Source organism: Mesitornis unicolor, unplaced genomic scaffold (genome assembly GCF_000695765.1).
Source record: "Mesitornis unicolor isolate BGI_N332 unplaced genomic scaffold, ASM69576v1 scaffold5611, whole genome shotgun sequence".
In the NCBI taxonomy this organism is placed as follows: Eukaryota; Metazoa; Chordata; class Aves; order Mesitornithiformes; family Mesitornithidae; genus Mesitornis; species Mesitornis unicolor.
This window is the reverse complement of record NW_010164331.1, coordinates 20,307-33,724: the sequence shown is the minus strand read 5'-3', so window position 1 is coordinate 33,724 and position 13,418 is coordinate 20,307. Positions and strand designations below refer to the sequence as shown.

The 13,418-nt window shown below is 42.6% G+C and overlaps 1 protein-coding gene across 1 annotated transcript in view; it reads right to left on the bottom strand.

Annotated features, from left to right (window-relative positions):
• Nucleotides 1-2,243: 2,243 nt before the first annotated feature.
• Nucleotides 2,244-13,418, bottom strand: part of GPBP1L1 (GC-rich promoter binding protein 1-like 1) — a 16,423-nt gene continuing 5,248 nt past the window's right edge. Inside the window, exons 5-11 of the mRNA XM_010194268.1 lie at nt 12,532-12,604; nt 11,516-11,709; nt 7,901-8,041; nt 5,356-5,514; nt 4,380-4,504; nt 3,422-3,524; nt 2,244-3,172 (exon numbers count right to left, since the gene is read on the bottom strand). Coding sequence (XP_010192570.1) covers nt 3,026-3,172; nt 3,422-3,524; nt 4,380-4,504; nt 5,356-5,514; nt 7,901-8,041; nt 11,516-11,709; nt 12,532-12,604 — 942 coding nt within the window. The 3' untranslated portion in view covers nt 2,244-3,025. The remainder of the gene's footprint in view (nt 3,173-3,421; nt 3,525-4,379; nt 4,505-5,355; nt 5,515-7,900; nt 8,042-11,515; nt 11,710-12,531; nt 12,605-13,418) is intronic.

Sequence of the window (13,418 nt, the reverse complement as noted above, 5' to 3'; positions counted from 1 at the left end):
CGAGGGCAGCCGCACCCTGACCCCGCTGCTCACCGCAGGCACGGGAGAAGGGGAAGACGGCACTGGGCCACCTGAGCAATCCACGAAAAACGAGACGGGGGAGGCCCTGCCAGCAGCGATGCTGAGCCAGAGGCTTTGTAACCTTTCGCGGTTACAAAGCTCTCGCCCTGCCCCAGGGGTGCCCCTTTTCCTCCTTGCAGCAGCTCACAACTGCGCACCGCAGTGTTTAAGCTGATGATGAGCAACCTCCACGCCGAGGTGAGACAGCTCCTTGTGCCCGCTGTTGCACAGGGAGCTGAACTTTGGAGTATAAAGCAAAGAAGCTTGTATATGAGAATAACTAGGTCTTCAAAGCAGGAAGCAGATGTTGGGGATGTTTTCACAGAAAGCAGTATCATAAGATTAGGAGAACATAAATTTTGTCCAGCAGGACACTTGGTCCTGGGAAGCATCAGGGAGGATTAACTGGAGGACTCCTACATCAATTTCTTTGCGCTCCCTAATGACCGTGTCCTTGAGAAGAAGTTACAAGACTGATAAGAGGCCAATCATCCGGCCCAGAGGTGCCAAATCTTGGACTGTTGCCTAACGAGGATGAAGTCAGCACAAACTGTGAAAACCGGGGTCAAGGTAAATGCGGCGGGGGGAGATTGCAAACACTGACTCATGACCACCGACCCAAAAGAAAGAGAACACTGCGCATGTGGACTCATTGGCATGAAAAGCATGACATTAACAGACCAGTAGAGAGCAGATTAAGTAATTTTGGATCAATTAATGTAGTTTTAGGTGGAGTTTTGCTAATCATGTATCAGGATAAACACAGTGTAGTTTTTACAGGTGCTGTGCTTGATTTGTGGAAATCCAGCCAGCACCCAGTCCTGTGCAACTCCAAAATAAACTCCTCCTCTCTAAACACACTTTACCACCACTGCCCCCTTTCCATTGCCACAGGTGCCCAGGACCCTGCCCTCCTTCCCCCTTGCACCCATCTCTGCTTGCTGAGCACCCACAGGCTCTTCTCGGGTGCCACAGGACACCCTCCCAGTTTGCCGCTAGTGAGACCAGTCACAAAATCGGCGATTTGCTCAGGACAAAGCCACTGGTGAGCTCTGGGGATGTGCTCAGTTTGGCTCTCCCGCAGGCACTCAAACTCTGTAAACGTTTCAGATGTTTAAACCACGCACAACCCCTCAGAGGGTCAGGGTGAAGGAAGCTGGAGGAAGAGTTCGGCGCAGACACACAGAGCCCCCTGTACCCCCACGCCACGCTCTGCTGTCCCCATCAGGCAGATTCCCCACTCCACAGAGGAGCTGTGCAGCAATCCGCTCGTCTCAGCATGGATTTGGTGTGAACTTCCTTAAACTTACCCCATTTCTTGACAACAATGCAAATACATTTGTGTGATTTTTCACTTACATGGATGTAGGAAGGTAAACTTTTCCCAGACAAAAGCCAAAGGAACTGGAGTCACAGAGAGCAGAGTTACACCTCACATCACCGAGCGTTACCTTGAGACCAGATGCAAAAATTCAGGGCTAACTGTTAAGATCCCGTTACACATCAATCACCCTCTCTGCCTGGGGAGGAGGGGATTAAAACCACCCCAGCAAGACCTCGGCTGCAGTCCCCCAGGATCTCATGCTCTACGTACACCTCCGCCCAACCCACCTGCAAACAGTGCACGACCACACGAACACTCCGGTCCAGAACGTTTGTGTACAGGCTGAACTTACAACAGACACTGAAATAGCTTAGGCCACAACCGAGTTGTTTGTAAAATCCTTTTTAATCTAATAGAAATGTTTTCATGAATTTTTAAAAAAGAGTTCAATGAAAACAGCTTTGGATTCAGACATTCCCTTGCCACGTTGTGAACATAAACAGCAGCATTGCACTAGGAACAAGTGACACCGACCAGTCGAGCTTCATGGTTTTGTATGAAGCGGAAAAGAAAAAAAGCAAACTGCTTCAGTGGAAGATAATTCGAATTATTTCCTTTCATTTCTTAAAAAAAAAAACAACACCAACCAACAAACATGGGCTATCATCTCACCATTGTTCTTCCTCTCCCTTCTTACAGGAAGAGTTTAAGCTCCTGCAGTCTGAGCGCTACAGCAATGTTTGCCAAGTGGAAAAACACAGTGGGAGAAGAAACTATTTATCCCCAGTGCTGCTAAATCCCCAGAGTTGCAGGTCCCTTTAGAGGAAAGCTTTTTCTTACATAAGAAAGACAATTAGAATTGGCAAACTGATGCAAAATATTTATTCCAAGTTAGTTATTTTTGATGCAGTAGTTTTTCCCCCTCATACAGACTCAATGTGATAGTCACTTTTTTAAATCTGTAAATAATGTTATCAAAATAATCTTAATCTTTGAAATCTCACAAAAAATTTATATTTTACAATCCACCCTGAATATCAAGGCTGCAAGAAGAAGAACACAAACAATTCCTATATCCAAATATTTTACAGCTGTACCCAAAAAAAGAAAACCACAAACGCCTGGTTAAGTGATGAAGCTCCCCGAGCCGCCAAAAAAAAAATAAAATAAAATAAAAAATTCATGTTATTAGCATTAATTTAACATAATTAGAACTTCAATAGCCATTTTGTCATTGACAATGATTGTTTTAGCACACTGCTACCGCACGACACCGTGTACTGCGGGCGGCACTGTTAGAAGCTTGTTGTTGCAAAGATCAGTCAGCCACTTGTATCCTGCTTACAGGACTGAACTTGTGCACTGCCCCACAAGGGATTTTTGTCAAAATTTGCTAGCTGCACAAACTTCTATTAAGCATTAGGGCAAAACCAAAAGAAAAAGCTAAAGAAGCCAATTTCTCTCTTCTTTGGGATACAATTATTTCCCTTGTGCATGAAGTATCAACAACAAAAGAAAAAACTGAAACAGACTGGAGACAGAATAAACTCTGTGTAGTTTATACAACCCCAAACACGTGTTGAACTATGAACTGAGTTTATTGGGTTGGTTTTATTTATTTTAATTTTCTCGTGCCTACTTTCAGGCATCGTCATCTGATGTTTCGCTGCTACTGGTTTCTGTGTCTGAGTCCTCAATCTTTGTCTTGAAAGTGCTTCTCCAGTGGAACAACAGGCTGGAGCCGCGGCCCTGAAGAAATCCGTTCTTCCCAAATCCGTTTCTTCTTCGCTGTAGGAGTGAAAGCAAGTTTTAAAACAAGCAGAAGTGCAGAGAGTAACTGTCACCAGTCATCTGTGGGCACAAGTCACACATTTCACTGTATACACGTGCTCTGCACAGCTAACGCAGTGACCAATTGCCCCACAATCTCACTTCAATTGTTTGCTCAAACATCCTTAAGAATTACACCACAGCAGACTTCTGCATGAGAAGCAAGTGAGAAGAGCAGTCACAAGTGGCAGGAGCTGTCAAACATACCTGCTCTGATTTAATTTGGAACTCTTTGAGCTCATCCTCCGTAAGGGGAAGGTAGTTCTCATCGTTTTCAGGATATTCCTGCCATCCCATTTCTTTCAATAACCTGATTTGTGGAGGAAATAAAAGGGGCACAGGAATTAAAGCAAAGGAGCAATGGCAAAGGAGAGAACATTTTGTCCACGAAGCACAAGGTTTTGTAATAAATCGCTCCCAATTCACCAGGGAATCTTCCATATTAGAGACCTCTTCCGCAATGCTTTATATTTACCCAACATTTTACCTACTCAATGCTTTTACAAGTATTTAATCACCAGCAGTCCTGTACAATGCATGAACAACTAGTCTGGCAGGACAGCAAGGCAGAGATTTGAGATTCTACCCAAGGAGAACACGAGGCAATCAAACCAGTACTGCAGCTCCAGATCCTCCTGAAGCTTGGTGCTCGCACGCTGCTTACTCATTCCAGTGAGATACAAGTCGAGATACTAGGTAAATATTTTCTTAACTCTCTTCCACTTTTACAGCATTTAAAGCAGCACAGGAGTATTTTAAGTGCAGACAGAAAGTGGGGGGTGTGTGTGTATATGAGGGTCTTCAGACCATTGCACTTAGGACACTGCTTGTGAATTAACCGGGATCTCACTAGGTCTGTGCTCACTGCCGGTGTGGGCAGGTCAGTATCTAGGCAGCACGGACGCACAGGGATGCGGCACTGGAGACGTGCAGGAATTTAATTACAGTCCTTGGCAAAGTCTTGGCTCAGCTGCCATCAGTGCCTTGTTTTATTGTCAATAAGACTCCACCCAGACCAGCACTGGTCACACACACCTCCAGCTCAGTGCACACAGAGCAACCGCTGCTTCCTGGAGAGTCGCCTTTGGAACAGTTTCCTTCTCCTCACACAGCCCAAGGACTCCCCCTCCTTTACTCCAGGCACCTTATTTTGCCATTTACTCACCTGTGTTCTGCTTCCAATGAATGAGAGAGGTTTTCCCCCTCCTCCGGCAAAGGGAGAGAAAGGCCGTTCTGATGGCAGTTCTCTTCCCAGTTTTCCTTTGGTTCTGGTGTGCTGTTGCTCTCCATCTAAAGAAAGATAAAAGCATCAAAGCGTGCTTGCAGACTGCGCCGACAGCACAGTTCCAAGTTCAAGCTCCTGCTTTTTGAAGTAGAGCCAAGCCTTTCACCTTGAGTCAGTGTTTTTTACAGAGCCTGGACTGATAGTGGGTGAAAACAACTTCGACCCAGCTGAGCCAAGGCAACACAGTATCAACATTTGGTGGACAGCACTTTTGTGTGGGGAGAGTAAGTGCTGGCATTACAAATCCATCATCAGCGGCTTCAGATTGAGTAAGAAAACTAAGAATTAAATACTCCTGAGGATGCTCTTTACATACACATTAAGCCAGACATACACATTTAGAGGTCTGGTCCAAGCCTCTGAGGCTTAGCCACTACCCTGCACCTTTCTCAAGCACTGAATTCTACTTTCCTGGGGATGTAGACTGACAAGGAAGCTTGAAAGCAAATTAAGATGTTAAAATACGGTACTGTTCCACACCTTCACAGAATCCCAGACCGTTAGGGATTGGAAGGGACCTCCAAAGCTCATCCAGTCCAATCCCCCTGCCGGAGCAGGAACACCCAGATGAGGTTACACAGGATGCCCTAGAGCATCCTTGCAAATACCTCAACTACGTTCACCATCTGCAACCTTCCATTTAACTTCATTTCTTACTCATTTGCATTTTTCATGTTGGGGATCTCGCCTCATCACGGTGCTGTGCACTGCCTCTGCTGCCACGTGTGCCAGAGCCACAGAAATCACTCCTGTCCTCCGCTAGAGCCTGAACTACAGACACTGCTCTGCCTTTGTTTCAGTACCCAACCCCTTAAATACACAATGATCACATATACAGTAAGGACAACAATCTTACGTCCTCCAGCTTGTCACATTCTCTGTTCTCTGTTATCTCCCCGTTTCTATCGTCTTTCAGTGCCTTCAGGAATTCGCTCTTTTTATCAGTGGTGCGGCGCATCAGCTTCGTCAAGCGTGAAGAGCAGATCTCGATGGGAGGGGTGGTGCTGGAAGGACTCTAGACAAGGAAGGCAGAATACAGAGATTTTCAAACCGTGTTGCTGCAAAGATGAGACCCTCTGCAGAGTCAAACATCCCTCAGTTCTTTGGCTGGCTCTTAGCCCTTCAAAACAACTGTAATGTCAGATTCCCATCACAATACTGGCTGCTGGCACGTTCACTTTTTCCTCTGCCAGCACACTGCGCTCCCACCTGTCCTTATCGACTCAGATTTTTTCTACCCCAAGGAGTCAATTCATATGGCCACAATTACATTCATTTTGTTCCTTGGCAATGTAACTCTCTCAGGCAATGCTGGAGCCTGCAACAGGATATTAAGGCAGGGAATTTAATGCAAGATTTTTACCCTGCAAAAATTACAAAATTAAGGAGATTAGGCTCAATTCAAATTTGTGTCTTAAGCCACCCTGACAGACTCTACCCTGAAATTAAGCTATGGGGTGGTAATCTCCTTTCAGGGAGTGGTCACATCCTTAATTAACCACAACTGGATATGAAATAGGCAGCCACAGCCTGGATATCCTCCCTGGAGGAGCACACTGCTGGTTCCTTGCCATGTGTGCTCACAGCCCAGACGGGTCAGTGCAGAGCCAGACACAGACAACCCCGGAGCCTGGGGAAGACCTGCTCAGCTCAATTCACGAGCCCAACATAACCTCCCATGCTCTGCCAGTGTTTAAACTTTCTTAATTATCTTGAATCTGTGAACCAGGCACAAGGCACAACAGTTTGCACATGAGCAGTAGCTCAGCCATGACACCGCAATAAAAACACTGCTAACCAAGATAAGCTTTCAGTTTAATCCGTTCCATCATTGACTGGACACGCAAAAGAAATCTAAGAACACAATGTTACGTGAAAGTTCCCACTATCTTGACCTTCTGCTCATACATGGAGTTCGTGTCTGGCTACTCTAAGACAACGAGGAATTTGGTCATTAATACCTGACACTAGGATCTTGCATGCAGAACTATTCTTTTCCTTCACTTACTTGCTTTGACTTTTTTCTTAGTATTAAAACAGTCAAATTTACTAAAGTCTGTAGTGTTTTTGTCCCTCTCGCTACCTTTTTTTTCTTTTTTTAAACTAGGGTGGGAAGGTTGCAAATTCAGGGTCTCCAAAACAAATCTCCTTTGCAAAGTATTCTTATCATGTTCACAGGGCTCCGAGCAAAGACTAAGGGAACTGAAATATTTAGCAAAACCAAAACAAGGCAGCAGCAGCTGCTGCTGCTATTTCTCATGCCTGCTGCACATGAAACACTGGTGTGCAATGGCGTCTTTCAGGGAAGTGCAGGCTCGAAGTAATGACTTACAATACAGATTTTTCAGGTGGCCTTTTCAGATTTTGCCTAATTCAACACAGTAAGGAACGAACCAGCTATTGTAACAGACACAACAAGTGACTATTAGGACAAAAAGCTAGCACAGGACTGAAATTAAAGCTCTCAACATGGTAATAAGTTTGACTGCAGAGACAGAAGGTAAGAATGAACAAAGGAGACTGAAAATTAGATGTCTTCTGGTGATGTGGAATACTCTACTAAAGCACTCGAGCTCTCTGCTCAAGTAGACATTTTAGTGGCACTGTATAGAACTGCTGAGGTACTGCAACTTAATTTCTACACATTAGGTGAAGACAGTTACAGCTAAGGTTTAGAAGCAGACTTGTGAAAGGGAATTAAATTTTACCTCAGTTCTGATTTTATTCTTAACTTTCTGTAGAAGGCTTTATAATGCTACAAGAGAATGTGATGTAAAGAGGTACCATTTTTTGACATGTTTTCTAAAGGTAGGAACAGCCCTTTCAGGAACTATCCTTCAGGCCTGCGGTGGTAGATCAGTATGCATAATCTTAGATTGGTTCAGATACCAGTCTAACAGGAGTGGCTCTGTAACACGAAAGTCATCCTGTATTGTTTGAAGAATTTAGACTGTATCTCAATCTGGTTATCTTAGACTGGCTTGTGCGTACACAGTGCCAGTGCTAGCTGGCATCCTTTTCGTTGTCAACACGCTGTGTGGTCTCTTATGAATAAAGGTGCTATTTCAACACTTCTGCAGGAGGGGCATTATCCTCGTTTCAGAAAGAAAAAGAATTAGTTATGTAACACTACTTAAACTGTTAGTCCTTTTTTTTTTTAATATTGGAGGGAAATTTTAATACACTTGGACAAACACCAATGGCTTTACATCCAGGAAAACCACCTTTTAAATTTCCTCTAGTCTATCAGAGATGTGGCAAAATGTGCTACGAATGTGTGAGTCATTCTTCAAGGGTGCAAAGGTAGGCATGCCAGGTACAAAGAGGACCTTATCATGTTTAAGCTATAGTAAGTGACAGTGATAGAAGTTCCCACCTTATCCCCAAACCCAACCCCTTACCTCTTTGGGAGAGGTGAGGACTGAGCTACTCGCCAGTACCGCTGGTTTGGTTACAGACACTGGACTGGTAAAGGCAGAGTCACGGCTGGAGGAAAGCGAGCCTGGTTTGTGTTCACTTCTGTTGGCTTTCCATGGACTTGGCTATATTGAAGAGAACACAAAATAGCGGACAATAAATGGTATGGCACAAGAAGGGGTTGCTTGCAAGCAGTTAAACAAATAAGCACGTTGGCTGTTGTATGGATTGTTTTCCCTTCCTCTCCAAGAACAGTCTCAACAAGTTTACCTTAACACCTGCTTTTTCCCCATCTTCTTCTGTTTTCCTCAAACCACAGACAATTCTGCTTCGTGGGCACGACTCTCCAGTACAACACTGTTAGAGCTCAAAGAGAAAATCCAGCACTGCTCTTCATTAACAGGAACTACCACTGAGTAATGCAGTGCATCTTACAGCTACTCACAGATGGGAAGTCAAAAAATCCCCAATTAACTTCACATTTCCTATGGGAACACTGTATGCCACAAAAAGGCTTTGCATCACTTGACGGGAACTTACCCCGTGCAAGAAAGGAGCACGTCAAGGAATATTTCTGTCCAGGCTGAGAATGCAAGTTATTTACTTCCTAGGACCCTGAAAGTGTCTATCATTGTGGTGATTTAGCAACAACAACAACAAATTTAAAAAAGAAAAAGCAGCCAGTTCATTAAAGTGTCTGAGAACTCGCTGTTTCGCTCTGGGTACTCTCTGCAGCGTCCCTTCAAATACACTGGCAATTTTGCCAAAAAGAAAGACTTCAAGATAAGTTTCTGTTCCTTGGAATGTTATTCTTGCGCCTCTCTTATCAACCAAGGACAAACACTGCGAAGAGACAGACTTTACACAAAGGATCCCAACATGAAACTTGATACAAGGAGCACAAGAAAGGCACCTCTCAGAGCAGTGAAAAGCACTGGTTCCTCCTTTGACCCGCATTAGACTTCTGAAGCCAGCTTCGAGTCACCAGGAAAGTAACTCATGCACAAGTGGGATTCAGTTAAATCTGTGATGCAACAGATCTGGCATTTGGCAAGCAATGAAAGCGGAAGCCGTTTCAGTACGTTCCAACTCTCCATTGGGCTATTGTATTCATTTGTAAATAAATGAATTATTAGGGGAGGCCATCAGCATTACTCTTCCACTCCAACTTAAAAACAGGAGCAGTCCACATTACTGAATGGATTATTCAGCATTCACAACACATTTCAAATATTCCCTTCGAACCCAGAAAATATCCCGATCTGCGCAATATTGCCTGATACCAAAATCAGGGCGCAGAAATACTATGACACAAAGTTTCTTCCTGCAGATGCAGTGTTTGCACCGCTCAGACACCCGTCTCTTGGCTGCTGACTGTTGTTCTCCCAGCTTCCACAAAGGGGCAGCTCAGCCAAACCCAAAGACAGACCCCTATTGCGATCTTGGCCGCTGGATTCAAGCACAACTAGAAATGAGTATCAAAAAGGAGTAGCCTGCAGATTGTGACCTTCATGGATTGCTTGACTGTGAATAATTAGCCAAGAAACAATGGTACAACTTAACAGAAACATTTTTCATTCAATTTGCCTGTGACAACTTTCCAATACTGCTGACTTTGTCAAAAGGAACACTCTGACCCCTCTACCACTTCATGCACTGCAATTTCTGTACAACTTCCTAGAGTCTTCAGAAGAACACGTTCTATCATAGCTGCTTTACGCACACAGTTTTTCTGACTAAGGATATGCTGGTATCCCGACCTGTTAGCTTTGCTAACGGTCACCACTCATTAACAAAAGCGCTGTTGATGACACCAGCAAACAATTCTTCCCTGTTGCAGTCCCCACTGTTGAGGAGCACCCCACTCCCCCAACAATGTCAGCGTCATGTCAGTCCATACACACTTAAAAAGCACATCTTTATCTCCTGTTGAGCATGACTAACCTCTTGGGTTGCGTATCGGAAGTCCATACCTTCTCCACTAGCCAAATAGCATTTAATACCTTATCAACACTGCAATACTTCAGGTATGAATCCAGTGTAATCCAGGCTGGTTCAGTAAATACTTCAATAAAAGGAACTTGGGGAGCTACCAAGCTACTACATATTGCCATAATCTCTGATTTAAATGTAGATACACAAGCTGGAATGCAAATGACAGCTATGTAACATGTAGAACAAGCTGAAAAAAAAGCCCTACCATTAATTTTTACATAAGCTGAACTTTTGTGCCACAGAAGCTACTACATATTGCCATAATCTCTGATTTAAATGTAGATACACAAGCTGGAATGCAAATGACAGCTACGTAACATGTAGAACAAGCTGAAAAAAAGCCCTACCATTAATTCTTACATAAGCTGAACTTTCGTGCCACAGTCACAAGGCTGTCTCAGAAAAAAACAGATCACATTTTTCAAATTATCTATACAAATGAAAATGTTTATTCCAACTGTGAGCACTGATTATTTTTTTTGTTTTATGTAAAGAGTCAAAACTTAGAGTCTAATTTCAGAAGTCAAGTTAGGAAAAGCTTCAAGAGCAGCTTAACTACTCTCAGCAAGAACGTATATGGATTGAAAACTGTACGTGGAATGAAAAGCTCTTTTATTAATAACCTTTACAATAGGCTGATTTACCACATCTCACCAAGGGGGAGATCAGTTTTCAAATTAAAGGTTTATACTAGATTTGATAATAATTCTACCTACTAGGATTTCTCCTGTAGTTGGTAGAATTTGACCCAAATTAAGTGAGGCTTACAAAAGAAGCTCTAAACTTGCTTTCTTACAAAGTAAGTTGTTAATCTTTCCTATTTTGCTTTTATCTTTGAAGTATGCAATGCTAATCTACACTTATCATAGGGAAGATTTTGTTAGAATGTCACAGCCAGCATCAGCAAGTAAATTTTAGAACTCAAAGTATTTGGACACCTTTTTAAAGAATGACCTAGCTAATAATTTTCTTCAGTTTCTTAAATACTTTCCCTATCAATCCTACAAACTTTCTAGGGCATCTATACATGTAGATTCTCTTGAGTCTAGAACTAAGAAGCCAAAAAAAACCCTGCTTGTTGTTTTCAACTCTTCTGTATTTCATTCAGTAAAAGAATTACAGCACAAACCCCACTACTTTTCCAGGTTGTCTTTAAGGTTTGACTAAATTAGAGCGAAATTGCAGGATGTTACAATCTAATCAGATCTTAGCCTCAATTGTATTTTAAACACATGAAAGTATTGTAACCTAATGAAGATTTTTGAAGGTAGTTACATGAACACATCATAGCACACATTGGTCTTCTCTGGGATTGCTTGTTTTGTCTAATTACAACAAGGATTTGTCTAATGCATCAGCACACACCCATTCAAACAGACATTAGTATGGTCAGCAGAGTTGAGTTCTCTGTACAGCCAAGACCAAATGGCGTTTTAACAGGGAACAACAATGTCAGGAGTAAACAGACCTGTACTGCAAAGGCCTCTACCCCAGGAACTAGTAAATCCCAACTCCTGCTATTAGTTAGTGGGCTGATTCCCTCATCAAAGGAGAGAGTTCTCCCTTGATCTGCAGCTCACTAACTTGTCTGAAAACCCCTGTACCTTGGAAGGAGGAGCTGCAGGTTTAGGAACCAGATTTTTGTAGACACTTGGGACAATGGTGGTGGCTTTGTTGCCATTTGCCAGGTGAGAAACAGGTGATGTAAATGCAGCTGAGAAGGCGGCGGCAGGATCCTCTTTTGAAACCTTTTTGATGACCAGCATCTTGGTAGGTTGCTTGGCACTAGGGGGGTTTTCTGTAAAAATAAACAGAAAGATTCTGAATTACAAACGTTCAGTCTCCTAACAGCTTCAGTATACTGCTCCAGCTACTCCCCTCTCAATCTCAGATGCCCCACATCTGATTCTGAGACTGCTACAAGCTGTGCTTTCATTTCCGCTTTGAGCAAAGATACTGGATAAGGATCTCAAAGTCCAATCTTTTGTCATTTAACCACAACAGCTCCTTTGACACTGAAGGGAAAAACCTACAGTGACATCAGCCAGCAGCCTGCCACCACACCACAGGAACCAGAACACATATCAGCATCTTTTTGAGCAACCGTGGATCAGCTTTGTTAATTCACTAACACTGCAAAAATACACTTTGCATAACTTATACACCTCAGAAGACGTAATGCTCTTGCAAAGAAGCATAATATTTCTTAGGCCAAATCAACACATCTGCAGGAGCAAACAGTTAAAAGCCCCATAAAAGTTAATTTTTTTGAGGATCACAAGTCAGGAACTAATGTCTAGTTCACTCAAATCTGCTCTGCCCTTGAAGTGATGTCTGTGTGAAGCTGTAACTGCAGTAAGACAGGAAGCAAATGCAGAACAGTGACATTACTGCCACCAGCAGGTTTTTTTATAACAAGATAAACACAGTTTCAAGTAGACAAAAAGGCCAAGAGATTATTGAATATTGTGGGAAAAAACCAACAACAAAGTGGCACACTGTCTGCTTCACTTAAATGTTTAAATTATTTTTGAGTGAAAAAACTGGCATTTAAACATTGGTTACAGCTTTCTGCTTCAGCATCAGCATTCTGTGCAGCAATGTAAATAACTTTACCTACCCCATACTCCAGAAGGTGTCCCTAAAGGTTTGTTCTGGTTGTTGTGTCTTCCAGCTTCTGGATTCAAAGATGGCTGTAAAAAGACAATGCAAATGAATTATATTATTATATTGCATTATATTGCATAAAACAAAAAATTCCAGTATCAACATAACATTTTGCTTCTAGGAACCCAGGGTACAGGTGGATTTCTCTGAACAGCACCTGAATGTGAAGAGTGCTTTGTCACAAGACATCTAAAAATCCAATGTGTATTCTCCTTGGCTTCCGCTGTATTTTCTGTCAGAAGGTTCAAGATAGGCCCTTTAGTCTTCTACTACACTATTAAGTAGTTTCCATCAACTGATACATACATAAAAGATATTTAAAGCTGCTGATTAAATACCTAAATAAAATAGAATCTACATGATGAGTATGTGAGGAAAACAGTCTCATGTCCCAAATATATTTATGCAGTACTTATGCATTAACAAAAAATATTATTATTAATAAACAAACCCAAAAGCAACACTAGGATCCTAATGTAAATGAATAATGAATATATATACATCTACTCACAAAAGTGCTACAAGTAAATTTATGTTAAGCTTCAGAGTCCACTCTTCAGGACAACACCACATGCGGACTCAGTGCTCTGTGCAGACTCACCTTTGATTCAGTATCACAATCCAACTTAGTGGAACAACCAGGGATGCGTCCAAACTCAAAGCAGAGTACAGAAAATCTAAGCATTCAACAACAAGTGTTCCTGATTAGCTATTCCTCTTCCCCCATCCCAAATAACTTCAGTTCAAAATAAAGCCATCTTTTCCCTCTTTTTAATGAATTCTTCACACACTAGTTAGTATGGCGACGGCGTAAGTCTTTAATAATGAGCTTCTGAAATA